General features: G+C 58.8%; 1 protein-coding gene across 2 annotated transcripts; it reads right to left on the bottom strand.

Annotated features, from left to right (window-relative positions):
- Positions 1 to 1433: 1433 nt before the first annotated feature.
- On the bottom strand, positions 1434 to 24737 carry PER2 (period circadian regulator 2). 2 transcript variants are annotated; one of them, XM_087819478.1, is made up of 22 exons: positions 24471 to 24737; positions 23968 to 24030; positions 23037 to 23191; positions 20477 to 20598; positions 19387 to 19588; positions 18836 to 18887; positions 17830 to 17972; positions 16407 to 16485; positions 14174 to 14280; positions 13495 to 13648; positions 13227 to 13335; positions 12201 to 12323; positions 11537 to 11621; positions 10307 to 10466; positions 10076 to 10200; positions 9179 to 9351; positions 8111 to 8378; positions 5288 to 6144; positions 4117 to 4303; positions 3008 to 3185; positions 2545 to 2695; positions 1434 to 1680 (listed from the first exon to the last, which is right to left on the bottom strand). In XM_087819478.1, exons 1-22 carry the CDS (start codon positions 24698 to 24700, stop codon positions 1534 to 1536), a joined length of 3870 nt encoding a protein of 1289 aa, XP_087675604.1. In that variant the 5' UTR covers positions 24701 to 24737; the 3' UTR covers positions 1434 to 1533. The 2 variants fall into 2 exon arrangements, with proteins under 2 accessions (XP_087675604.1, XP_016059118.2); XM_016203632.2 differs by having other exon boundaries at positions 8111 to 8341; positions 9187 to 9351.
- Positions 24738 to 25207: the final 470 nt, after the last annotated feature.

Raw genomic sequence — 25207 nt, 5'->3', positions numbered from 1 at the left:
CATTAGATAATGAAGTGATGCTGATGGAAACACTCGTAACAGTAGAGGACGTTTTGGCAGTTTGTGTTCAGGTGACACGTAATCAACCCCTTAATGACCTGGCTTCAGAGGCAGGAAGCAGTCTTAGCATCTAATTCCCACACAGAGGCACAGACTACACCCTCAATGGGTCCCTGAGGGTGATATTACTTCATAAATTAAAAAAAAAGTTAAAGTGTTTTGTGTTTGAGTTCATAAAAAGTGCGATTAATATCCTGGAAAAGGGTGGTTTTACTATGAAACCCACTGGATTAAAGTGGCTTCGCTGTTCTGGGGGCCACTTCTCCATCAGAGAACAGGGGAAACCTGCTTCCTTTTAATTTCTACAGACTCGATGCAATTCTGAGTCAACTGCTTCACCAGTGGGAACTTCTCATTCACTCCTGGGCTTTTTTTCTGAACAATCTTTGGGATACATGACACAATGTGAGGTTTTGCAAAAAGCTGGGCAGACTCTTCCCCAAGTGTCCAATGACCCAAAAGTGCCAGAGACACTGGGGGAAGTCACTGCAGAGACTGGGAGCTGCACCTAGTGAGGGAGGCTCATGAAAAGACCGAGCCCAGTCCCTGCCCAGGTGTGGTGGGAGGCGTGAGCTCTCAGCACCCCGACAACACAGCTACCGTCCCCGCGAGGACCAGGGCTTATGTCTGGGACACGTCAACTGAAGGGCACGGACGGGCCCCAAATGCACTGACCAGAGCCTGGCTTGCAGAGGGGAGCCACCTGAAGAGTGACCACAACGGGCCTGTGCGCACATGCGGGCCTGGTCGGGAGAGGAGCCGAGGGTGGAGAAGCACACAGGGGGCCTGGGTGGCGTTGGTCTTAGGGGCTTGGTCACACGAACTAGGCCGCAGTCCCGAGCGGGCATTTCAACTTTGTTCACCCGAAGGCAGCGACATCAGATAGAAACACCTGCCTGAACCGAAGCTGCCGGTTTGCTTCACATCAGTTAACACGACATGTTTTCAAAGAAAATCGGGAGGCAGTCATTTCCACGTGGTATGTTTTAAAAACATCTAGTCTGACTAGATGATAACTGAGATAAAAGCAGCCCCCAAAGAGGGCAGATTTGATCTGCACAGGCACACGCTGGGGGCTCGAGGCTGGTGCCCTCAGCTCGCCTGCGTTGCGCGTGGCACAGCCTGGTGTGAGCCTCCGACACCCTGCGGGGCCCAGTGCGTCCAAGGACTTCCGGGAGCGCACAGGCGACCCCCCGACACCCACACAGGGGGTTCAGTCTTTCTCAAGTTATATCACAGCAAAATCTCTTCCCCGACCTCAAAAGTCCATATTTATAATTTAAATGTAAAAATGTATTTCTTCCCAAACCCTTCCCACCCTCCAAAGTTTTCAGCCACCCCTTCAGAAAACTTTGTTTTTTTCTAAAACAAAAAAACAACAAAAGTTTATCTGGCCATTTCCTTGGAAACAAATGTGAAGCTGTCCCCTTCCTTCGCCATCTAACACAGGTCGCCGCCGCCGGCGGGGGGCAGTTACGTCTGCCCGTCGTCTCTGTGGCTCAGGGGGGATCCGTTCTCCTTTCCTGTGGTGTCTGTGGCTGCGAGTCCCAGAGGGGCACCGTCTTCCTCGTACGGTTCACAGAAGGTGCCCTTTCCCTCGTCGTCACAGTACACGCACTCCTTACGAGAAAAGACACGAGTGATCAGCTACACGCGGAGTTCACTACAGAATGCGGCTCAACCTGCGTGAGGCACGGGCCCGGCGCCGCTGCGAGGCTGCTGGAGGAGAAAGGAGGCAGCTGCGCCCGGCCGCTCAGCTGTGGGACCCCTGGCTGTCCTGGGGGGAGCCCACTCCCAGCTCCCCCAAGGCCGAGAGCCTGGGCCCTGATCTGAGAGGTGGCCTGCCTGTGGGACCTGGAGCTAAGCTACGCAGCCTCGGTTTTCTCATCTATCAGATGGGACATCAACAGTGTCCCGAGGGAGGGAGGGACCTAAGGGGAGTGACTCGCCCCCGGTGCCTCTAAGGTTAGGGTTGTGTAGGACGGGACAGAAATGGCAGCGAATCCTCGGCTGGAGGACACTGAGACCGACAAGAGCAGCGTCCAGGGTGTGGGCCTCGGGAGGGGCGGGGAGGGAGGCTGGGGTGCAGACATGTCTGTGGAACTCTCGGGAAGGAACAGACAGATGGGCAGCTGGAGGGGTTCTGGTGTTACGAGCGGAAATTTAATATTCCTACCGTTACTGAACGGTCCACAGGATAGTGAGGGTTTGTGATAGGAGAGGTGTTCTTTTTAAAATAGAAAACAGAAAGAAAGAAATTCAAACTTCAGCACACGACTGAGACTAGATATTTAGAAGAGTCTGGGGGAGCAGTGTTGACAAGCCGTCGGAAGAACGTTCTTTGAGGAAGACTGACCTTTCCTCTTTCTCAACAAACTCCGAGTTTGGAAGGTTTTAAATTCATAGAAGGGTGGCAAGCAGAGTACCGAGCGCCCCCACCCCGCCTTTCAATGCGCTATCAGGGGAGCAGCTCGGGGAGCTTACCGCCACGTCGATGGCTGCGGGCAGGCCGCCCACCCGCACCCACGGGTGCACCTCCTGCAGCTCCTGCGTCTGCTGCGTGGTGAAGCGGGGCTGCAGCTTCCGCAGCTGCTTCAGCTTCTCCCTGTCCGCCTTCAGGACGGCGTCTACGCTCCTTCACAGCGTGTTCAGAGAGAGGTAGCGTTTAGAATGTCTCCGAGTCTTTGTTTATTTAAAGAACACACTCATTTTCTTTCAATATTAATAATGGAATTTTAGATGCTTTTGTTTAATGCAAATTCCCTTTTCATCTAAAATAAAGTACCCTGCTTAGGGTAACTTACTATCCCTAGTAAAGAATCAGTGGTTTTTCTATTAAAATGAAAATCCCAACTCACAATTTTACTTTTACTTTAAATTACACATGGGAGCTGGGTGTCTGCAGACGCTTGGTTCTGCACAGGGGATTAATCTGGACGGTTCCTACCGGGCAGGCATCTGGTAGGTCATCATGACACTGTCGTCAGCGTCGGCCACCAGCAGCCACACGGGGTCCTGGAGGACATACTTGATGAAGTGCTCGCTCTCTCCCACATCCGCCCTCGACTTGTGATTATTCTCCGAGGAGTCGATGCTTCCGAAATACTTGCTGGTGTGGCTACTGCCTTTAAAGACACAAAAGTGGTGGCTCAGACCTGGATGCCACGTTCCACCTTGCAACGCGCTTGTGGACGCGTGTCAGGTTAGGGAGCTGAGTCTTATGTGGCGACGAGCCTGTTGGTGGGTTTCCCCTTCTGGTCCCAATTCTCCGATTACCTGGGTAGTTAACATGGGATACCAGCTGGTCCCATGGAGGTGGCTCTCCGGGGAGGCCCGAGCAGCCCAGGTGGAGCCCGTCTTAGAAATCATGCTCCCTTTCCTAGCGCTCAGCACCTCTCCACCAGGCCAGGCCACTGAGAAGCCGGTTTGGCTTCGTAAGCGGGACTCAGGCGCCTGAGTGGGTTCCAGTGCACCCTCCGGAGGAGCGAGGCCAGCGAATGGAGACATGGAAGCTCACTTCAGGGCAGCAGGGGCCTTTGAGTAGTGGGAAGAGTGCATGTCCCGTCATAGCGGGTCCAGATCCACCGGAGTGATCTGGTGGGTGAAGCACACAATCTATATGCTAGGCTCACCTAGGGGAACCAACTCAGGAAGGTGAACCCTGACCAGCCCTCCTGGCACGCCCAGGGAGCCCAAGAGATAGTCCAACAAGGGCCAGCACGGTGTGAGGCCTGCTGTGACCCTGACATAGAAGCGAGCAGGTAAGACTGTGACTTCTGACTGGGTGGGGCCCACCACCTGGGGGCAGAGCACCTGCCTGTCTGTCTGAGCTGCTTGGGCTCTGAGCACCAGCTGGACACGTCGGGCCTGGTGCACCTGGTGCTGGGCCCTGTGCACACGTGGCCTGTGGCTCTGGTGCAGAGGGTCCCGGTAGTGCAGGAGAAGTGAAGGCTGCCCAGGTGCCTCACATGAGAATCTTCCAAAATCACCAGAAACCCAGCAGATGAAACATGCCCACTTCCCCAGACTCAGGGGCTCCCAATGCCACCAGCATACCTGTCCCACTTCTGGATGCATCGAAACCCAGTGAGCTGGAGCCCAGGGAGTCGGAGGTAGCTGAGGCCCTGCTCCCCGACATGGTCGACCCTGCAGCTGAGCAGAGGTCCTCGCGCAGTAAGAGATCGAGCAGGTCGCTGGACGTGGACAGGGCGTCGCTGTTCTGGGCGTTTGGGGGCTCATCCTGCTTTAGGAACAGGAGACACCAGGCAGGACATGGTCAGGACACAGCTCCCAGAGGCGGGGAGAGGGGGTGGGGCTGTAGAGCGACTGCCTGAACAAAGTCGCTCAGGGACACAGCGGAGCACGCTCCTCCTCAGGCCCTGCCTTCAGGTGCCACATGGGCAGGCCCTTGGGTGTTGGGCCTGCAGCGAGGGTCCCAGTGGTCCATGAGTGCATCCCATTCAAGGGGACTCGGGGGCCACACGAAGACGGCCGTCTCGGACCCCTGGGGGAAAGCCTTGTGCCCGCCCCTCCCCTGCAGCGGACACGGAGCAGCAAGAGGCCACCACGGCCCCACACTGCCCCTTGGTGGGGGCTCTGGCTTCCCGCTCCTGTGCCCCGGAGTGGGGTGACCCTGGGAGCACCCCGACCCTCTGACTGTTGGCCAGACCCCAGAAAAAGGAGCCGGAGGGCGGCAGACACTGGGAGGCTAGTCTGTGCCTCTGGAGTGCCCCTCTCTCCCGGGAGCACGCCCGCCCGCCACGCAGCGCCTACCGCGGCAGGGCCACAGCGCAGGCCCCTGCACACCGAGCTGTCGGGACACGAAGTCCTCGGGAAACGGGAATTTCATTAACGGAGTAAGAGCATCACGTCCACGGCCCTGAGGTGCAGGAGGACGGGCCTGGCTCACAGTGAGAACCTCTGCCCCCACCGCCCTCCCAGCGGCGAGTTCTGGCATTTAACCGGCTGCGCTGTGTCCTCGCAGTTGTCACTTACAATCTCAAGGCCCATGACAAGTCAGGGAGTCACCTGGGCTGTAAGGACCCTGCACTCACCATCAGACAATCAATCTTCCTTTGTTCAGATCCCAAGACAATAAAAAGCCCCCCGTCTACTCTGATCAGGTCATTGAACCAGAATACGTTCATTTCCAGCACATGTATTGATGTCAAAATTGAAATACGTGGTGGAGCCCTCGGGCACAGCCACGTCTGAGAGGAGGACCTACCATGGGTGTTGCAGGGCCACCTGCGGTAGAGAAAGAGCAGCCAGGAGTCCTTGTGCTCAGCAGTGCCTTCGATGGCCAGTCCCAGGACGTGCCAGGCTTACAGTCCGGCCCCGTGCCTGCTGTCCCCACTGTCCCTGCGGCCGTGGTGCTGCCCTCAGGGGCCTCCTCCAGCTGGAGCAGGTTGAGCTGCAGGGGTGAGCTGCCACGGGACTGGAAAAGTGGCGGGGAGGCCCGGCCTGACAGCCCGGTGGCTGACAGTGGAGTAGCTGGGGTGGCCACATGTGACACTGGTGGCCCACGCTCTGCCCGAGGACAAGCGCACGGCTGTTTGGGGGGTGAGGTCCGACCAGGGAACTCGGGCTGCGAGGCAGGGATCATTTGGCCAGGATAGAAGGCTGGGGGCAGGTTTGGGGTCACTGGGGGGAAGGGATAGGTAGGTAACACTAAGGCCATGACCGGGGCAAGGGGGGCAGTGAATGGCGGGGGCTGGACAGCAAACTCAGGCTGGATGTCCATGGGCACAGCGGGCACCGGGAAGCTGGCGTGGGGCTCCATCGGTGCTGCCGCCACGGCTCCTGGTACTGGCATGATGCCTGGGGCTGGGAGCACTGGCAGGGAGTACGTGGGCACGGGGGTGGGGAAGGGCACTGCGGGGCAGCTGGACTGGGACGTGTCCGAGGGTGACCAGGCGGTGGTGTTCAGGCCCATCAGCAGGGGCCGGTGAGGCACGGGCCCCCCAGACCCAGTGCTCTCAGAGGAGTCCTGAGGCTTGGCCCGTTTGGACTTCAGTTTTCTGTTCTTCCCGGTTTTTTTCCAAGAGGAATCGACTCCAGAAGTGGTTCTCAGGGCAGGAGCAACTGCAATAATGGAAAACAACCGAGCTGAACGTGTGAAAGCTGATGTGAGTCCTGCTGAGCCAGTTCTGAGACCTGCAGAATCTCAGGAACTTGAAGGCGCCTCCTAGCTCAACAGTCCCATGTCCCCAGATGTCGGCCTGGGGACCGTCACGAACACCATATGGCTGCCCTGATCCTCACGCAGTGAGAAAAATCAGGGCAAAACGTTAAGTTTTTATAAAACTAGATTCAATCAACTTGAAGGACCATTCTTAACTGCAAGATCACATTTCTTGTTTTCTTCTGGTATTAAAGTGTCCTTTCTTTTATGAAATAATGGTAGTGCCAAGTGGTATAAAAAACGTCCTATCTATCCAAAATAAATAAGTAAATAAATAAATGAGCTGGCAATTCTGTGCTGTTCCCCAATATTGGTTTGTGAAATCTGATGTCATCTCAGCTGATTTTTGAATTTTACCAGCTTTACCACTACTGGTCCTTAAACAGAGAAGCTTCCTGTTTCGCCTGTGATCCTACCTGAGAGCAAGTCAAAGGGCGGAGAGGACCACCTGCCCTCGGAGCCAGGTTCTTCCTTTCTGATGACAAGGGGCTGAGGTGAACTTCTTTAGGAGGCTGGAGGGACTCTAGGCTTGTCCCCATGCCTCCCCAGCCATGGCCAGCACTAGGAGTACTAAAGGCTAGCGGGGCGGATCGTGCCAAGCCTGTCTGGGATGGGCAATGGCATGGGTCCCAGGAACCCATCTCACGGCAGGTAGGGTGACTCAGGGCTCCTGCAGCAGGTGTGTGGGGATACCTGTCAGCTGTGCCAAGGGGGTTCCACACCTTTGCTATATGTTGGAGGCAAGAGGGCCAGCCAGAGGCAAATCGCTAGGAGGGTAGAGGTCTTGTGATTCAGACTCTCCGGTGTGTTCACCCTGTGGGAAGTCTGTCCCCTAGGGGGACTAGTGGCTGTAGCACTGGGTCCTAGGATGCGACGCAAGGTCTGGGCAGACCGCTGTGCACAGCTGTGCAGCCCATGCACCAGGCAAACTGCCAGGCCAAGGGGGCAAGGAGCTACAACCCCGTGCCAAGCCAGGTTCACTGGGTGGGTCTGCCCAGGAGTAGGGAGGACACCTTCGGTAATTTCCAGAGGTCCCCTAGGGCCTGGCAGTGACCCTGGGTCTGGGGAAGGAGAAAAGGAAAGCGTGGGAAAGACCATCTTTATGGAGGGTGTCGCCTCTCTCACTTCGGAGACACTTCACTGTGCCTGCCCGAGACCCTGGGGAGCTGGGTCCTGTGTTGCATGTCTCCCGGGCTTGCTAGCTCTTACGCTGGGAGCCCAGGGCTAAGGTGGAAACTCTGACCATCCCAGCCCGTCGTGGGGCCTGGGAAGGTGGCTGGGAGTCGGGAGCCAGGCGCCTGGACCAGGGAAGGGGCAAAGAAGCTCGTCTACTCTCCCTCACCCCTTGCCCCTCGACCACCTGGTGGTAATCGGCTAAAGGACAGCTTCATACACCCACAGGCTCCGTCTGGCTTTGGAGGCTGCAGCCCAGCCCTGGGTCAGCCTGGCCAGGAGGGTATGTCTCCTTCCTCAGGAGCCGACACCAAGTACCCCATCAGCTCCGTGCCCGTTCTTTTTGGGGTGAGCTAGCTGTGGCCTGCCGGGCTTTCCGAGGGCCCCATCTGGGAGGGCAAGTGGGGTGGGGTCCCCTGCCCCTCACAGTCACCCAGAGAAGCGTCCGAGGCGGCGGCATTGCAACTGCCCCACCCTGCACCCCGCAGGGTCCAACTGGGACTGTCACCGCTATTTAAAGCACCATTCCCTTGGGAACACGAGATGACATCCTTGAGAAAGGTCCATCACCCGTGAAGTCCCAGCAGCACCTCGCAAACCCAGGGACAGCTGACACTCTGAAAGCCGCACTGGACTCAGGGCTATTAAGAATAAAGTTCCTGAGTCCACATTTAATTCGGTCTCAGCACCTACCTCTTTCACTCAGCGGCCCCCTGGGTCGTTCCTGTACGTAATGACGGCAGCGAGACTGGAGGACACTGAGCCTCCTTGTGTCCTTGAACCTGAGCAGGAAGCTCTGCTCCTCCTGCTGGGTGTGGGCGGCCAGCACCTCCTTGGTGAGGCCCAGCCTCCTCAAGGGCTCCTTCTCCTGGCCAAGGCCACAGTCCAGGGACTCGGGCCCACTCGCGGGGTCATCCACTGTCTCTGTAAGAGAAGATGCAGACGTCTCATCAGCAAGGGCCTGTGTGTTTTAAAACAACTGAGAAACCCCACACTGAGAGCACTGCCACTACTGCGCGAGGCCCCGACGTGGGGTGAAGTCCACGACTCTCCGGGCAGCCTTCCGAGAAAGTCCACAGTAAAAGGCAAACAGCAGATAGAGGACCCCCCGGGCTCCGGGTCAGTCTGCTTAGGCTGGAGTCTGGGTACCTCAGGGACCGTGGCATGACCGCTGGGATCATGTGGGTCTGGGGGCACAGACAGGACAGAGGCGGGTGGAGGCAATGCCCGTCCTGGGGGGCCGGACACCGACTCCATGTCCTTTCCCCCTCTTCCAGGCCGAGCACACGCAGGACTTCACTCGGGGGTCTGGAGAACACGGAGAGGCCGCCCCTGCCTGCACTGCCGTTCACACCCGTACCGGCTCCTTCCTGCCCGCAGGCAGGGAAGCGGGGGCCCTGAAGGAAGGGCGAGGCCGGGCAGGGGGAGCGGAAGGACAACCCAAGGCTGGGTTTCTTGGCCCAACGGGGGGGAGGTGCCTAGGGTCCCTGCGCCCAGGCTCAGCACCCCCGCCCGGGCACCACAGCCCTGTCTGCATTTACTCCTGAGCAGACGGCTGCCAGCAGGCGGGGCCGGAGCGCAGGGGGTCAGGACGCAGGCCCCGCCCCACACTGCCGCCTTGTGTCTGCATCCCTGGACCCCTTTAGTGGCCGTGGTACATCCTTCTGCACTCGCATGAACTTAGAGGAAAATTTAAGATGGTAATCAAAACTTCCGACTTGTTTTTTGCCAATCAGGTTGCTCTCAGCACCCCCGGCCCACGGGCCTACCCAGCTCCGGCTGCGGCTTCTTGTCGCCCACGTGCACGATGGTGCTGCTGTAGCTGCACTGGCTGGGGAGGGACACCACGCTCTCCGCCTTGCCCGGCAGCCGCAGCGGAGTCAAGCGCGCGCTGACGTCCGCACGTGTGTTCACTCCGGGGGGCACCACGGCCTCTTTAGAAGAGAAAATGGAAGGAGACACATATGCAATAAAAACGAACTGTCTGGATAAGAAACACCACTGTCCAGTGGTCCGAGACCCAAGTGGCACATCCCGCACGTGACGCGTTATCCTCAGGGGCTTATTCACCGGGAAGGTGGAGAAGAGGAAGTTCTGCAATGGGGCGATTGGGCCCGTGCATCCCGGGTTGTCTGGGAGAGGCAGGCGGCTGGCAGCTCAGGGGGCTTGGGTCAGGGCGCCTGCTGGGAGCCCGGCCCTCCAAGGCAGGTGGGGAGGGGCGGCCCAGGCAGGGCACAGACTGTCCATCACACCGTGGCCATCCACCCGCACCTGCTTCTATCACCCGGAACACTGACTTCCGATCCAGGTATGACCACCAGGGACATGCACCACGTTTGAGAGGCCTAACACTTAGTCTGACCTGAGTTAATATTCGGACACCATGGGAGGGGCCTGCCTGAGAATGACAACCTGAGAGGCCCCCGGGCCCCCAGCAGAGTCCAGTCACCTTTCCCTCTAGCTTGTAAGAAGGTTGCTAACATTTATATACTTCGGTCATTTTAAAAAGAGCTGACACCCATGGACAGTGTCCCAAAACCGCTCAGAATTCCCATGGGAGAGGAGAAGGGGGCCCCAGGCCCTCCAATGATGCCTGATCTCATGTGGGGAGAAGAAATCTATGGAAGTTACTACACATTTAACAGTCCAAACACATACCTGCAGGAGGCGGCCTGGGGGTGCCTGTGGCCTTCCGCTTGTCACTGGCCTTCTGCGTGGAGGTGTGGACAGGGAATTCACACTTCCTCTTCAGGGTGGTCGCCTCACCGCAGCTCTCCAGGTACCTGTGAGGAGGATCACACACGGCGTCACGTAAAGAGGCCTGAGTCCGGAGGGCTGGTGACTGCCCAGGGGAGGCACCGCCGAGGGGGAGCTGGGAGGTGCCCGCACCTGATGACGCCGTCCAGGCAGCTGATCTGCTGGTAGGAGCCAGCCGGAGGGTTCCTGCAGGCCAGCTCCTCTGGGAAGGCGGCCAAGGGCGGGCTGGCGCCCGAGCTGTCCTCTGAGGCCCGGGCGGCTGTCAGGTGAGCACGGGAACTACTTTGCGTTTCTGAAAGATGACAAAACTGCTTTCAGTTAACATTTGTTTCCCCAAGGAGCACACTCTGTATATTTCTACCTAAGGATAAGGCAGGGGGCTCAGAACATGGGTCACAGGCACGGAAGCCCAGAGACAGCTGACACTAAGGCAGCCCTCATAGGGCTGGGCCACGGTGCTGAGGGTGGAGCCTGGAGGATGCTGCTGACCAGCTCAGGGCTCAGTGGCACTCGGTCTGGGCTGTCCCCAGGGTCAGGGACTCAGCAGTGGAAGAGGCCAGTTCTTACTTGAACTCCTGAAACTTTGAGGCCAATAAGATCCCAGGTGTTTTCCAGTCCATCAGTATTCCCCACCTCCCGGAGGGTCCCTTCCTTTCAAATGTGGCCCAGCAGCCTCAGAGCAGCTTACTTCTGCTCCTGCCCTCACCACATGCACTGCACACGGTTCCCCTAGTGGCCTCGAGGGCAGAGCTGTGTCCCCTACACCCAGCACAGACAGAAGTGCACGCCTATGTATCCCCAAGGCCAGGAGTCTCTGCTAGAGGTGAGCTCTGGCCCCAAGGTTCCCTACGGGAGGCTCCCTGGAAGAGGCGTGCCCTGAGCACAAAGCACAAGAGAGCCCACCAGGGCAGATGCCTGGGGAGCGTGTGTGCGCAAGCGCGAGGGTGTGAAGCTGTGACACGGAAAGGCAGGGTCAGGCTGCGGGGCAGGGCTGACAGTCCCTGTGCTGCTGGGCCCCACGTGAGAAGGTGGCCGGGAGCTCCGCCTGCACGTCCCACTTCAGACAGGTTGGATGTGAGTGTCAGCAGACAGCTGGGCGGCGCCCCTGGAGTGAGCGTGTGCGCATGCTCCCGGGAGTGCAAGCACAGGGCCCTGGCCACGGGGAGGAGCGCGGGCCTGCAGGGCGCAGGGGCAGGCACCGCAGCTCAGGGCTGAGCGCTGAAGGAGCAAAGGCCCTGCTGCCGCTGGACGGGGAGGGGTGTGCACGTGTTGAAAAGGTAACCTCCCCACCCACAGTTCAGGCGAGAGCCAGGTAAACCTTCCCAGGCTAGCTTTACTAAGGAAACGTGAGTAACGTTTTACCTGTAGCAGATTTTCTCTTCTGTTCTCCAGATTCATCGGAATGATGACTTTTGGTTTTGATTTTGTTACCATTTTTAGAAATTTCCTTGAAGAAAAACAAACACATTATTTTCCCTGGGAGACGGGCAGAACCCCCCAGCCCCGGGAGGGGAGCGGGAACAAGGGGCCAGGAGGCTGAGGGGCAGGGCCTGAGGAAACGGACCCACCACCCCGGAGGAAAGCGGGTGGCACGTCCCATTTCCTTCCCTCTGTCCTACAGTTAAACCCTCCCTTTTGTCTGATTTACCCGCTTTAAATGTTTTTTCATCCAAAGCATTAACCACAGTTTTAGCTGCTCCCACTCTTTTTTTTCTCATTTTTAAAAAACCGTCACCTGAGAACATGTTTTACTGACTTCAGAGAGAGGGAGAGGAGGGAGGGAGAAACAGACCGGCTGCCTCCCGTGTGTACTCCGACTGGGTAGGTGCCCCACCGAGAACTGAACCCACGGCACTTTGGCGCACAGAACAAGGCTCAACCGAGTCACGCCGCCAGGGCCAGCTGCTTTAGCTCAAGGGGTTATGCAGTCAGTCCCGGGGCGGGAGCAGGGCGCAGCACTGCTGCGAGGGCTCCGTGTCTCCCCGCGCACCTCGGACGGGCTCCCGGGCGGGGCAGCGGGCCCTGCGGCTCTCCTGCGGGCGTCCTCGTGGCCGGTGCCGTCGCTGGAGGAGGTCTGGCTCATGAGGTGCTCGCGGGACCCGTTGCTGCCCATGCTCCCGTAGCCGCTGGAACCGCCGTGGGGCACGGGCTGGGGAGAGCAGACGGGGCCTCGGTTCAGGGCTGGGCGGGGCACAGCTGGCTGTGGGTTTGTCCTTCCCGAGCCCAGGTCACAGAGAGGTGCACCCAGCCTCGGGGCGCTGGGCGAGGAAGGGGCGCCGGGCGCGGAGGGGGCGCCGGGCGCGGAGGGGGCGCTGGGCGAGGAGGGGGCGCCGGGCGCGGAGGGGCGCTGGGCTGGAGGGGCGCTGGGCTGGAGGGGCGCTGGGCTGGAGGGGCGCTGGGCTGGAGCCCAGGGGCAGGCTGCAGTGGGTTCCCAGCCTCCACCTGCAGCACCAGGGTCCCCGGGTCTGTTCCTGAGAAGACCCACTAAGAGGGACTCCATCCAACCTCCCCCTCTCACACGGGAGGGCTGATCTCGCTCTATTCGGGGTTTTAGAAACTAACTGGATGCACTGCGTTCTCCCCACAGTCTGCTGACAGGAAGCAGAGGCTGCTCAGACATGAGGTCACTGCGCTCTCCCTAGTTTTCCTTGAGAACCACGTCCCCAAAGACAGGGGTGGCGTTCTCAATTGCCTCCCGGGCCAGCGCAGCATCCTGCACTGGAGTGACCTCCGCCTGCACGTGGGAGGCCACACAAGGGACCAGGACTCAGGTCTTGGGGGCTGAGTTAGGGGCAGGGGTCTGGGTGCGTCCTTCAGCTGTTAGCCCTGGGCTGTAGGTCAGAGACAGATACCCCAACAGTGCAAGGCTGGCCGCCCCACACTGGGGAAGCTGCAGTGTGCCCAATGGTCTCGGCCTGGCACAGATTTTGCCCAGACTGCCCCCGCAGTGGAGGAGAGACAGGCACCAGCGTGCAGGGCAGAGTGAGACTCCAGAAGGACGGGACCCAGGGCCCAGGGCAGCAGTCAGGCCGCCTGCAAGGTGGACGCCCACCTGCAGCAGCAGCCGGTGGATCTGCTCCGTGAGCTCCGGGATGCTGGGGTGCAGGGGCTGCTGCTCCTCCACGCACGGCTGAGCGAACACATCCTCGTTCAAAGGGCCCCTGCAAGATGTTCACAGTCTGCTAGTCGGCCGGCTGCACACCCCTGCAGGGCCCTGCTCCTCCTCGCCCCCCCCATGGCTCTGCTTGAACTGGGTCCCTCCCACCTGGGGGCAGGTCCGCACAGGACGGCCAAGTGCCCCGGGCCCCGGGAGAACCCACACTCTGACTCTGTGCCGCCCGATGATGAAGGAGATCTTCCTGCTCCAGGGGTTGATGAAGCTGGACCAGCTGGTGTCCAGCGTGACGTACTCCCCGTTCCGGGCGCGGAACCGAAGGGGCGAATAGTCGAAGGGCTGCCCGCTGGACTGCACGACTAGGAGGGAAAACAGCACTCAGGGGCGAGAGGAGCCTTGGAGAAGACAAACCAAGGTGCCTCGAGCCCACAGCTCTGGGGAAACTTGGAGCCACCAAGGCCTGTTCTGCACTGTGGCTCTGTCTCCCGTCCTGCTTTCAATCACGACAAGCTCCTGTTTCCACAGCCTCGCCGCGTTTCAGGACGCACCTCTCCGCTGGCATCCGGGCCTTCTCCAAGTGTCTCCCGTGTCTGTGAGGCCTGGGCTTGGACCACTCCCCGGCCTGGCCACTACCTCCCACCACAGCTGAACCTGTGCCCCTCCTCCCACCTGCCGGGGACGCCAACAGTAAGGATGAGATGTCCCCTGGGCCATGGGCCACAACGGAACCCTGGACAGTGCTGGGCTCAGGCAGGAGGCAGGGCCTCGGTCGCTCGCACATCGGGAGCCAGTCTGGCCCGTCTTGGCTGGGTGCTGACCCCAGAGTCGCCCGGCACACGCCAGCTTCATCAAAGCCTTTAGGGTCACCACGCGAAGGGACCTACTCTTTTTGTGGATGGCGAGCATGAGGGGCCGGTCGCTGGGGTGGAGCTGCAGGAGCACCGGGGTCTCGATCAGGTCCTGAGGTAGGTAGCCCAGGAGGGGGACGGCTCTGCAAGGCAAGCGCACACGAGCGTCACCGCTGCCACTGAGCTGGGGGACGCGCTCCACAGGCAGCCGCCACAGGGGGAGGGGCATCTCCACACCGTCCGTCATCCACGGGGAAAGAGACAGGCGGGGAGGCAGGCTCACAGAGAAAGTCTTTCAACCAGTTAGTAAGCCTGCAGCATCCCCAGGCTCTGGGACACAAACACAGGGCTGCAAGGTCCCACCCATCACACGCTGAGTCCTTCAGCTCCGTCCTAGCTCCTGGAAGAATCAATCATGGAAATGGTTCTTTATTTCTTCTTTTAGGATCTTTTTCTTTTTTGTGGCCTGGTATGGACATTTTTTAACAAGTTTTGCCTATACCTGGAAACCCTGCCCGCACATCTTTTCCAGCCCAAGAGGTTTTCCTGCTCCTGTTACTTCGGCCACTGTGTCCAGTCCTATTTATTGTGGCTTCCCTGGCTACCACCAGGACTGCCGGGGACCTGCCCATGGTGCCCACTGGGCTTCTTGTAGGAGCTGCTAGTTTGTTTCCTGAGAAATGTTTTGTGTCAAACTTCCCAGAGTCCTTCTGCCTCTGCTGTGTCCTGTCCCCTCTGCCGTGTCCTGTCCCCTCTGTGTCCTGTCCCCTCTGCCGTGTCCTGTCCCCTTTGCCGTGTCCTGTCCCCTCTGCCGTGTCCTGTCCCCTCTGCTGTGTCCTGTCCTCTCTGTGTCCTGTCCCCTCTGTCGTGTCCTGTCCCCTCTGCTGTGTCCTGTCCCCTCTGCCATGTCTTGTCCCCTCTGCATCCTGTCCCCTCTGCAGTGTCCTGTCTGCTCTACTGTCCAGTGCCCACAGCAGGCTGGGCTGCTCTCCCTTCTTCTGCTGCGAGGAAGGACTTTCTCCTCCGAGTCCGAGTGAGGCCACCCCATTCCCTGCGGTGGGAGCTCTCTCGGGCCTTGTGTTTTCCTTCAGCCAGATGTACAGAATGTTCCTGGCATTCCTCCCGGCTCCAGCTGGCCAGGAGGGAGTGCGGAAGGGGGGGAGGGGAAGGAGGGGAGGCGGCCAGCCGTTTAGACTGTGGGCCCGTGACGTCACGGGCACCTGCTCGCCAACTCTCCTACACGTGAGTAGACTCCTGGGGGGAGGGGGGTGCAGACAGGAGTCCTTAGATTTTTGGAGGGATAAAAATTATCCCAGGTTCCCTCACAAATGCCGCTCCCAAGCCACACCCTCCGAGATCCTGGCTGCGTGGGGCCGCTGGGGCCCAGGAACCTGGGCCTGGAAGCCTTCTCGCGGCCGCTCTGCCACAGGTGGTCAGCTGCAGGCCCTGAGCAGCTGGAGCTGGAGCTGCTGGTCTCTGGAGGCCTGAGGGCAGAACCTTCCCAGGAGGCCCTGTGGTCTGTGCCCAGCGGGGCAGCAGGGAGGACCTGTCCCTGACAGCGTCTGTGGAGGTGGCCTTGGCCTGTCTCAGAAAGCTCAGCGTGCCGGCGCTTCTGAGTCCACTTCCCATGAGTCTTCTGAGCCAACTCCTCCTGACCGCTGCCCACAGCTGGGAGCACTTTCCGTCTTCACGCATCTGCGCAGGAGGAGCTGGGGAAGACTCTACGTGGCCCTGCCAGTGCCCGTGACCCCAGAACCCTCTCAGATGTCAGTGCCCCAGCAGCACAGCATCCAGGCTGGGCGGCCCACAAAGAGGCTCTGGGCAGAGGGTGCAGGTGCACTTGTGCTGGGACCCTGCCCATGGGTGTGCACCTGTCTCAGGCGCACGGTCCCTACTTGTACCAGTGCTTATCTGTGACCAATTTTGAAACAAGTTTAAATACAGGCTCAGTTAGAACAATTGCCAGCTTCCCTGATCACCCCACTCACAGTGTTCATGTCCCAGGAGGTTTTTAGGGTAATTCCCTAATATCTCATTGCCCGGATACAAATGCTGCTGTTGATGACCACGCATAACCCCAGGCTTAGCTTTGCTCAACAGCTTCAGTGTCAAAACCATGGTATTCCCTGGCATCCCTCAGTTATGAAGTGACTGCCAGGACAATGGGGCACTAACGTCCGGCAGGGAAGCCGCGGGCCTGAGGACGCAGCAGCGGCTCTGAGGCCAGTGGGAGCGCGGGGCGAGCAGCAGGGCAGCGCCAGGGGCTTACCTCTCATCCACGTCCTGGAACAAACAGTTGGGGGTGTGTGTGGTCGTAAAAATTCTCTTTTCTGGAGGAATTCTAGGGGCTGAAAGAATAGAATTTTGCTCAGATGTCTGATTCGGAGAAATGCACACGTAACGTAGTTACACGACAGCCACTAGAAAACCACGTGCTGGGAGTGACGGGCCCTGACCGCAGCTCTGGGCCAGTCCCGGTCTGGAGAGCCAGGACCCCGCTCACAGCACCGCGCGTGCAGGCCTCTCAGCACCCCCCTGCCGCAGGGCCCATCAGGGTTCTCACAGCCAACAAGATGAGCTAGACTAATTCTTTTTAAAAATGAGTGAAGCATTTGGACTGAAACTTGTCAGCAAATGTCACTGTATTGGGACTTCACAGTTTCTAAAGTAGACAAAGGTAATTTGCATAAAGGATGTCCTGTCCAGACCTTTCCTCAACTTCCAAATTCATGGATGAAACATTCAAAATTCCAAATGCTTCATTTGTGAAGGAGACTGAGCATCTGGGGGTGTAACCTGCTGAAACCTAAGCAACCCTCGGAATCTTTATGGGGTGTTTGGAAGACAATGTTCTCTATGCAGGAACCCACTGGATATTCGAAAGAGAGCCACACATCTAAAACATTTCTACCACTTAAAAATATGGCTTTTTAAAAAGACACCATTAACCCTCAGAGAAGGTCACAGATACAGTTAAGACGGGCCGGGTCCCTGTGGCTCGGCGTCAGGGTGGCGTCTGCTCCAGAGAGTCCAACATGTGGCTTGTTAAGTTGCCACAGTGAGGACCTAGGGTTCCTGGCCAAGCACTGTGACCAGCATGAGACTGTGCCACAGCCTGTAAGGAGGCGTCGCTAGAAGGATAGGATCAGGATGCTTGCAGAACCCAGACTTGGGTTTTTGGGGCAGTGGTGGCCTGAGGAGCTAGCAGGACCAGGAAAGGGCACCTGGAGAGATAGGCCTGTGGTGGTGACAGGGTTTCTACAGGCAGAGATGGTGGGGGAGGGAACGCCCTGCACTTTATTTCTTAGGAGTGGGGATGGTTTGCGGTTCTGAGCAGGAGCCCAGCACTTCAGAGGACCAGGGCTCAGGCCTGGGTAAACACCACAGTGGGAGGGACTTGGGCCCCGACCTGTCAGGCTGTTCTCTGCGTGGAGGGAAGGCAGTGGCCTGGGAAGGGAAAGGGCACCCACGGTCACAGTGATGGCCTGGGCACGGTGGGAGATGTCAGCACACAGACCCTGTCACTGCGTGGGGAGGTGGTGTGGCTGGGCCCAGGAGGGCCAGGGACAAAGGAGGGTGTGCCAAGCCTCAAGGGACATGGAGACTGCCCAGGGCCAGGGGAGGCTGGGCTGGACCAAGGGCGTAACTGAGGGAGGAGGGGAGCCCGGGGCTAGCCTGGGCCTGGCTGTCACCTTCGTAGCCGGAGTGCACCCTCTCCGCCAGCAGCAGGCAGCACAGCTGGCTCCCGGCGCCCTGCCGCTCCGGCACCCTGACCAGGTACGGCGTCATGCGGAACGGGTGGTAGCGGGTCTCGTTCTCGTGGGCCTTCCCGGCGCTGGAGAGGAGGCGTGGTTAGGGGCGCAGTGCCCACCGAAGGAGCCGTCCCTACAGCTGCCCCCCCACGGCCGGCCGGCACCTCAGCAATCCCTCCGTTTGCTGTGCAGATGTGCCCCCCGCCAGAGCAGAGCTGGACGGGCGGCCCTTGGCCTGCGGTCTGCGTCCCCTCCCCACCCGAGGAGCTGGGCCCACCGCCCTCAGACTTCTGGTGCCATTACAGGGTTAAGTCGCAGCCACCAGCCCGAGCAGTGAGGGTCCTTTGGAGTCCTCTCTGGAGCAGTCTGCATTTTAGTCGGGGAAAAGGGCACCACTCTAACCGTGGGATCCAGCCCACCTTCTGAGGGCACCGCTGTCTGCCCAGGGGTCACTCCTGACAGGGCAGCTGGATGCTCAGTTGTTCACCCTGTTTCAGGCTAAAAGCCCCTTGGGCTCTCCCCGGGAAAATGCACTTTAAAAAAAAGACACTGGAACTGAAGGCTGCACGTACTTTTGGGTCTCCTGTGGACCCCGGGGTACGAGCCTTCCCAGGTCAGGGCCCCTGCCCAGTTTCCAGGTGATGGACACCAGGCTCCTTGGGCTGACGTCCTCCATGAGGACTGGGTTAACCACCCCCTGCCGACCAGGCTGCCTTAACCCCTTGTGCCAGTTAAAACGCAGCTCTGAGCATGTGTTCTCACCCTTCTCAGGAGCCTGTGTGCGTGGCCCCTCGCCCCAAAGACTGGGCGCAGGCAGGCTCCCGCCCTCCCGCCCGGAGCGCGTCAGGGACTGGGGGATAGGCCCCCCTCCTCCACTTCCCACGAGGTACTGAGGGCGAGATGGCCGGGCCATTTCAAGTTTAGGAAGATCAGTAACTGGGCTTACCTAACACGGCAGAAGAAAGATTTCTCCTCCATGCATTCTTGAGTGAAAGAATCTAAAAGAAAAAGCCCAGAGTCACCCACCCAGTGCAGGAGGAAGTGTCGACAGCGCTCTCCTAGGCCCCGTGTTCTCTGAGACAAGACCGCGCAGAACGAGAGCCCAGGTGGGACGCAACCTGCCCGAGTGCACGGTGAAGCCTGAGAGCTCTTATCCCAGTTCTGACTACAATGAAACATATTTCATGAGTGTGGCACACACCAGGGTTTACAGCCGGGGTCTCACGCCCCCAGATGCGCCTCGGTCCCCCCACACTCTGCAGACTCACATCAGACTCCAGCTTCTTGGAACAGCTTCGTTTCTAAGACACGTAACTTGTCTTAAAGCCTGAGATGTGTTTCCCTCTCTGAAATTCCTAAAAAAGACTGTTTTTCTCTCTAAACTTATTCTAAACAACTTCTGCTCTCGTTTGGATAAAGGGTGGCACTACTGGGCTGGTCTTGGCAGAGGTGAGGGGATGTGTCCCCACCTCCTGGGTGGCCCCCGTGGGCCCTCACCTGCCCCACTGCAGACGCTCCAGGGCGGGAGCTTGTGCGGTGTGGTGCAGCTGTGGAACACACTCACGTCGTGGGGTGCCAAGAACTCCACGAACTTGGCATCAAGAAAGGTGTCTTCCTTACAGCGGAAGATGGAGACCACTTGGCTGGAGATGTACAGGATTTTCCCGGTGACCAGGGACACAGCCGCGGCGAACATGTCCTGGGAAAAGAACATGCTTGGGTGAGAAGGGGCAGAGGGCACAAAACAGAGGGGCACAGGCTCGGGGCAGGTGATGGGAAGGGAGCGAGGAGGGTTGAGAGGCCTCTGGGACCCTTTCTCAGTCCAAAGAGGACATTATTTGAAGAATCACATTGGGGTTCCACTGCCCAAAGGAACCCAGGAATGCGGATTACGAGGCTGTCACCAGTATTCTTGGGGATGGGGTCTGAATTCTGGGCTGATTTGGGGGGTGGAAGGGCCCTGAACACCTCTCCCTCTGTCACCTGGGCTGGCGCGACCCTCTCCTGGGGTGCTGGGGGCTGCAGGGCTCCGGGACCCTTGAGTTCAGGGCTGGCCAGGAAGTGTTGGAGGAAGAGTGGGAAGGAGCAGGAGCCCAATTCTCCAGGCAGCTCTGCCTGCCCTGCTCCCTGGGACGTCACCGTTTGATTCTTGGTTGGGGCACGTGCCAGGGTTGCGGGCTTGGTCCACAGCAAGGGGCGTGCAGGAGGCAGCCGGTCAATGACTCTCTCATCATTGACGTTTCTCTCCCTCTCCCTTCCTCTCTCTGAAGTGAAAAACATATTTTTAAAAATGCGTGAGGTGTGGAGTCTCGGGAAGCCGAGCTGCAATCCTAGGGCACCCTCACGAAGCCTGAACGGTGAACCAGCTGTCCCCTGGCACGCTCTCCCTCAGGCGAGGGCCAGGCGGCATGGCCAGGAGGGCGCAGCACCCAGGAGGCGTCTGCGACAGGACTGGACTTTTGAGTCACTGACTCTACGCTCTTTTCTCAGGTCTGAACTCACTCCCAATCCTCCAAACCCTGCTGCCATGAGCCACCGGCCAGACGGTCACGGGCTCACGGGAGGCCCCCGTGCCCGAGACACTCACCGTGCTCTTCACGACGACCTCGGAGGTGGCGCTCTGGATCTGCTCGAGGGTGTAGGAAGGCACGCCGGCGCCACAGCTCTGCTGCTCGCTGGACAGGAGCAGCTGGAAATACTCCTCGTTGGCTGCGGAGAGACCGAGGGACAGTTCCTGACTCACTTCCCCCGAGACAAGTGGGCTGGGGACACGAGAGAACAGACCCCAGAAAGGCAGAGGCAACGCCAACAGAACGCTGGGGTCTCCCTGAACTCAGAGGCCTGGGCGACGGAACTTCCCGAACGATACACACGTTGCCTTAAGGGCCACGGCCACGGGGTCCCACCCAGCGCTCGCTTTCCCCACCAGGTTGTGAATCATGATGCAACGGTGCCACTTCCACGCAGGACGGCTGTGGCCCCCCTGCTCTGCCTCCCGTGGTGGCCTTGGCCAGACACCCCGCCCAGACTGCTAAGAACACCGGCAGAGAAGCCACGCGAACAAACTGCTCCGAGCAGACCCTGAAGACAAAGGCCGCTCATCCTACATTGTCTGACACGGCTTTGGGGCGATGCAGCCAGGCCAAGGGGCTAAAGACAAACCAGCACAAAGCCACCTTCCACGCTGGCACTGACTGTCCCACCAGACACCTGGGACAAGCCCTTCCCACGAGTAGTTCAAATGTTAGAAAGTGTGAACATATTTGAAACTTGGCTTTTCATGCCCCAGTGACAGGCGTGGCCCTGACTGCAGGCCGAGCCGAGACGGCAGCTGATGCAAGAGCAGAGCACTGCTTCACCTTCATCTCGGCCTCAGGGGTTTCCTAGTCTCACGCACGTTCCTCGTGTGCGGCGTCCGCCGGGGCGCAGGGTGGGAAACGTGTAGGTGAAGGTACAGTGCGTAGGAGGGGGCCCGCACACCCGCCCCGCCCTGATGCCGACTTTCCCCAGCTCAGCGTGTTTGTGACAACAGGCCCAACAGCTAAGAAGCCCCTCCCCGAGCAGAAGCCGGGGGCTCGCTGCAGTGACAAGGGTCCAGAAGGGTCACTGCTGTAGGACGAGGTCTGCACACGTGTACCTGCCCCCAGACTTCTGCTGTCTCTCTGAGGCTCCGAGGACACCTAAGGGCTCTCAGAGGTCCCGTCTCTGCTCCCAGCAGCAGCCGAGAGGCCAGGCCGCAGGGACCTCTTGAACAGCTTCTACAGCTAAACCACCATGAGGTGACCCTGAGCACAGGATCCTGGCCTGCAGACAGGGACACCGCAGAGACCTGAGACCCAGGACAAGGGGCGTCTGCCCCGGGGAGGCCTGGCAGGAGCAAGTGAAGAGAGATCCTTAGAGCTTGGGGTTGACTGAAACGGAAAGTGTCCGAGCCTGATGAGCAAACAGTCTGGAGTCCGCAGTGTTTGCTCACAGGTTCCTGCATCTGTGACGGTTTCTGCAACATGTGCTCAGACAGAAGCCTTTGTCTAGTCCACCAGCTGTACTGAAAGCTGCCACATGCTTCCACCTAATGATAAAATCCAAGCCTGCCCACAGGTGGACGGGAGGCTGGGTTCGGAGGCCCGGTACCATGTACCTGTGATGGAAGGAGGCACTCTGCCTGCCTGGTCCAAAGACCATGGGAGCTCACGTGCCTTTAGATGAACAAGAAACGAAGAGCCCCGGGTCTCAAATGACGACGCTTTAAGAGACTGCCTTTCAAGAACGAGCTCTTTCCATCCCCCACCCCGTGATCACTTCACTTTTTTGTGTGTTTTTTTAAAATATGTCTTTATTGATTTCAGAGAGAGGAAGGGAGAGAGAGAAACATCAATGACGAGAGAGTCACTGATCGGCTGCCTCCTGCACGCCCCCTTCTGGGGATCGAGCCCGCAGCCTGGGCACGAGCCTTGACTGGGAATCGAACACTGACCTCCTGGCTCATGGGTCAATGCTCAACCACGAGCCACGCCAGCAGGGCCTTCACTTTTTCTTTTAAAGGAGGAGCGAGTCCTCAGCTAGACACTGTGGGATGCTTTACTTCATTTCCTCTCCGAGCTGTCACATCACCAGGCCGTCAGCAGTCGCTCACCGCGGCCAGAGCCTGAAAGGTGCCACCCCCTTCTCCATGGCTGACCGAGCCCAGAGCACACAGTTTATGTGGTAAGTAGGCCTTTATCAGGCCTTCCACTGCTCCCTGCTTCCCTCTGAAACTCAAGCGCAACTGCCAGCCAGGCGCGGCTCTGCGGCTGAGCACGGACCTAGGATCCAGGAGATCGAGGCTCGATTCCCGGTCAGGACACATGCGGGCTCGATCCCCAGTCGGGGGCGTGCGGGAGGCAGCCGATCCGATCAATGACTCTCATCATTGATGTTTCTCTCTCTCTCTCCTCTCCCTTTCTCTCTCTGAGATCAATAAAGACATATTTAAAAAAAACAAAAACACTCAAGCGCAATCGACAACTCCCGTGCGGTGGTCAGTTGTGCTGCTCCCCGACTCCCAACTTTCTTTCCTCAGTTTTAAAAGCCAACACAGTCCAAGCTGTCATTTGGGGGAACTTGGAACTTACTCCTACAGGTTGGAGCAAACACAGGAGCCGACGTACCTTTCACCTGCCTCACGCTGCGCAGGGCGTACTTGAGCGTGGCCAGCGTGCTGGCCTTGCCCTTGGCCTTCCGCTCGGCGGGCAGGTGCACCTTCAGCTCCCTGAGCGTCCTGATCAGCTCCCTGTGAGCGTCGGCTTTGGCGGACTGCTCGCTGCTGCGGAGTGAAAGGAAGACGCACAGGCGTTAGCGTCCCGGGGCCTCTTCTGAAGAGATGGGCGTCTGGTCGGTTCTCAGCCGGGCACCAGGACAGCCGGTCCGCGCAGCGCCCTGTGGTGCCTGCAGGAGGGTCAGCAGCATCCTGGCCTCACCCATGTGGAAAATAATGTAAACGGAGCGGCTTTAAAATGGAGTTGGGGCTGCCACCCCAAGGCACTGCCTTGTGGTCTTACTACTCAAACCTTCCGAATGTCAACACAGGGCAACACCGTGTCCCAAAGAACTGCTGACGAAGGTAACAGGAAAGCAGGTGTTACAGCCACCAGACTGTGTTACCTTCTCTGCACCCACAGGAATGCCTTCCTTCTGTGGATGTCACTGCCCCTTCCCCTCTCAAACACCCCTTGCCTTGGCCTCCTAACTGGAGTACCATTTGGGTTTCTGCCTGAATCAGTACGTCCTGAACAGCTGATCTCTTTTATCTTGAATAAATGCTTGTTGGCTGTCACTTTGGCCTTTTATTTTTAGGTTAACACCTACTGGAGGCCAGCAACACCCTCACCAGCTGTGACATCCAAAAACGATTCTGGACGTTGCTACGTCTCTTGGGGGAGACGAACCGCCTGTGGTTGAGAACCATGGTTGGGTTCACGACCTGACCAACAGGTTCTAGCAGAGGCTTGAAACAATCACATCATCCCCAAACCTAACCTCCAGTGACAAATCTCTGGTTTATCCAAAGACTCCAGGTCAGGGGGCTCTGGCCAGCCTTACCTGCAGCCACTGGTAGATGGGTGGTGCTCGGACTTGGCCAGCATCAGGCTGTAGGCACTTGGACTATAAGAACAAGACAAAGACGGGGCTCAGAGGCTGGGCGGTCCACGCCTCCTTCACAGAGCCTCCCCCATCCGGCCAGCGGCAACAGTAAGAAACACGAGGTTAAGGTAAAACTGACATGAAACCTTCAGAGACCAGGGAAACAGTGCTGGGGGTGAAGACCCCGTGCTAAAGGGCAGGTGCCTTTCCTACGGAGCAGGCGGTGCGGGCGGGTGAGCTGACGCCTCGCCGTCCGAGATCTCGGCACAGCACCTATCTACTGGCGAGCGGATCTTCAGGCTGACGGTGGCATCATTATAGGAAGGACAGATCCTAGTAAGTTTTAGTCATTCTACGTTAACTATCTTTTTAAAAATCTGGAAAAAAATGATCATCGTGATATAAAGATGGCAAAACAGGAATGAGGCCCTGAGCAAACACACAAGGCCCAGCTGCCCCACCTCTCCCGGGGGCCGGGCGGCTCCACCAGCATCCCCAGCTCCTTGCCGCAGTCGTCGCAGTCGCTGCCCTGCGAGTCCCGCCCCGTGGAGCAGTTCTCGTTGGTCTCATTTCCACTGGAGCCACTGCTCATGTCAACGTCCTCCTGGGGCGGGACACCCCTGGGCGTGGGCTCCATGGGCTCCTTGGTGGGGCTACTGGGGTTGGGGGCAAATCCAGTGAATTCATTCATGTTGGCTCCTGAAGGAAGCTGGCAAACGAGAGAGATGTCGTCAGTCAGCGCTGGTGGTGGCGACTACGGACGCGATGCTAAGGGCCTGACACTCCGTCTCCAGCCAGCCTCATGGTCAGTGCCCGTCACACACACGGGACACCCTCTCTGTCCCCGCCCGGAGAGGTGGTGTCGCTCCCGAGGCCGCGCAGCAGGTGGCAGTACTGGGTTCCGGCCCGCGCGTCCCTGGAGACGGGGACCCAGGGAGAACCCAACCGTGTCACTCTACGCAGAACAGCAGGTCCACTTAGACCTTGCCCCGCTCACGGAGGGACAGACAGGAGCCAACACAAAGACACGGTGCACACGAGCTGCAGGGCCTGGGTAACGCAGCGTCAGGACGACACTGCACTGACCCTGAGTAGAGCCGAGCAGAGACGGACTCAGACGAGCAGGCGAGGAAGGATGAGCTCAGCCAGGCTGAGCAGAAAAGTAGGAAGGTTGAGTTCAGGGTCAAGAATGAGGAGC

This window comes from Miniopterus natalensis, chromosome 8 (genome assembly GCF_054644295.1).
Source record: "Miniopterus natalensis isolate mMinNat1 chromosome 8, mMinNat1.hap1, whole genome shotgun sequence".
NCBI lineage: Eukaryota > Metazoa > Chordata > Mammalia > Chiroptera > Miniopteridae > Miniopterus > Miniopterus natalensis.
This window is presented reverse-complemented; position numbering and strand designations above follow the sequence as displayed.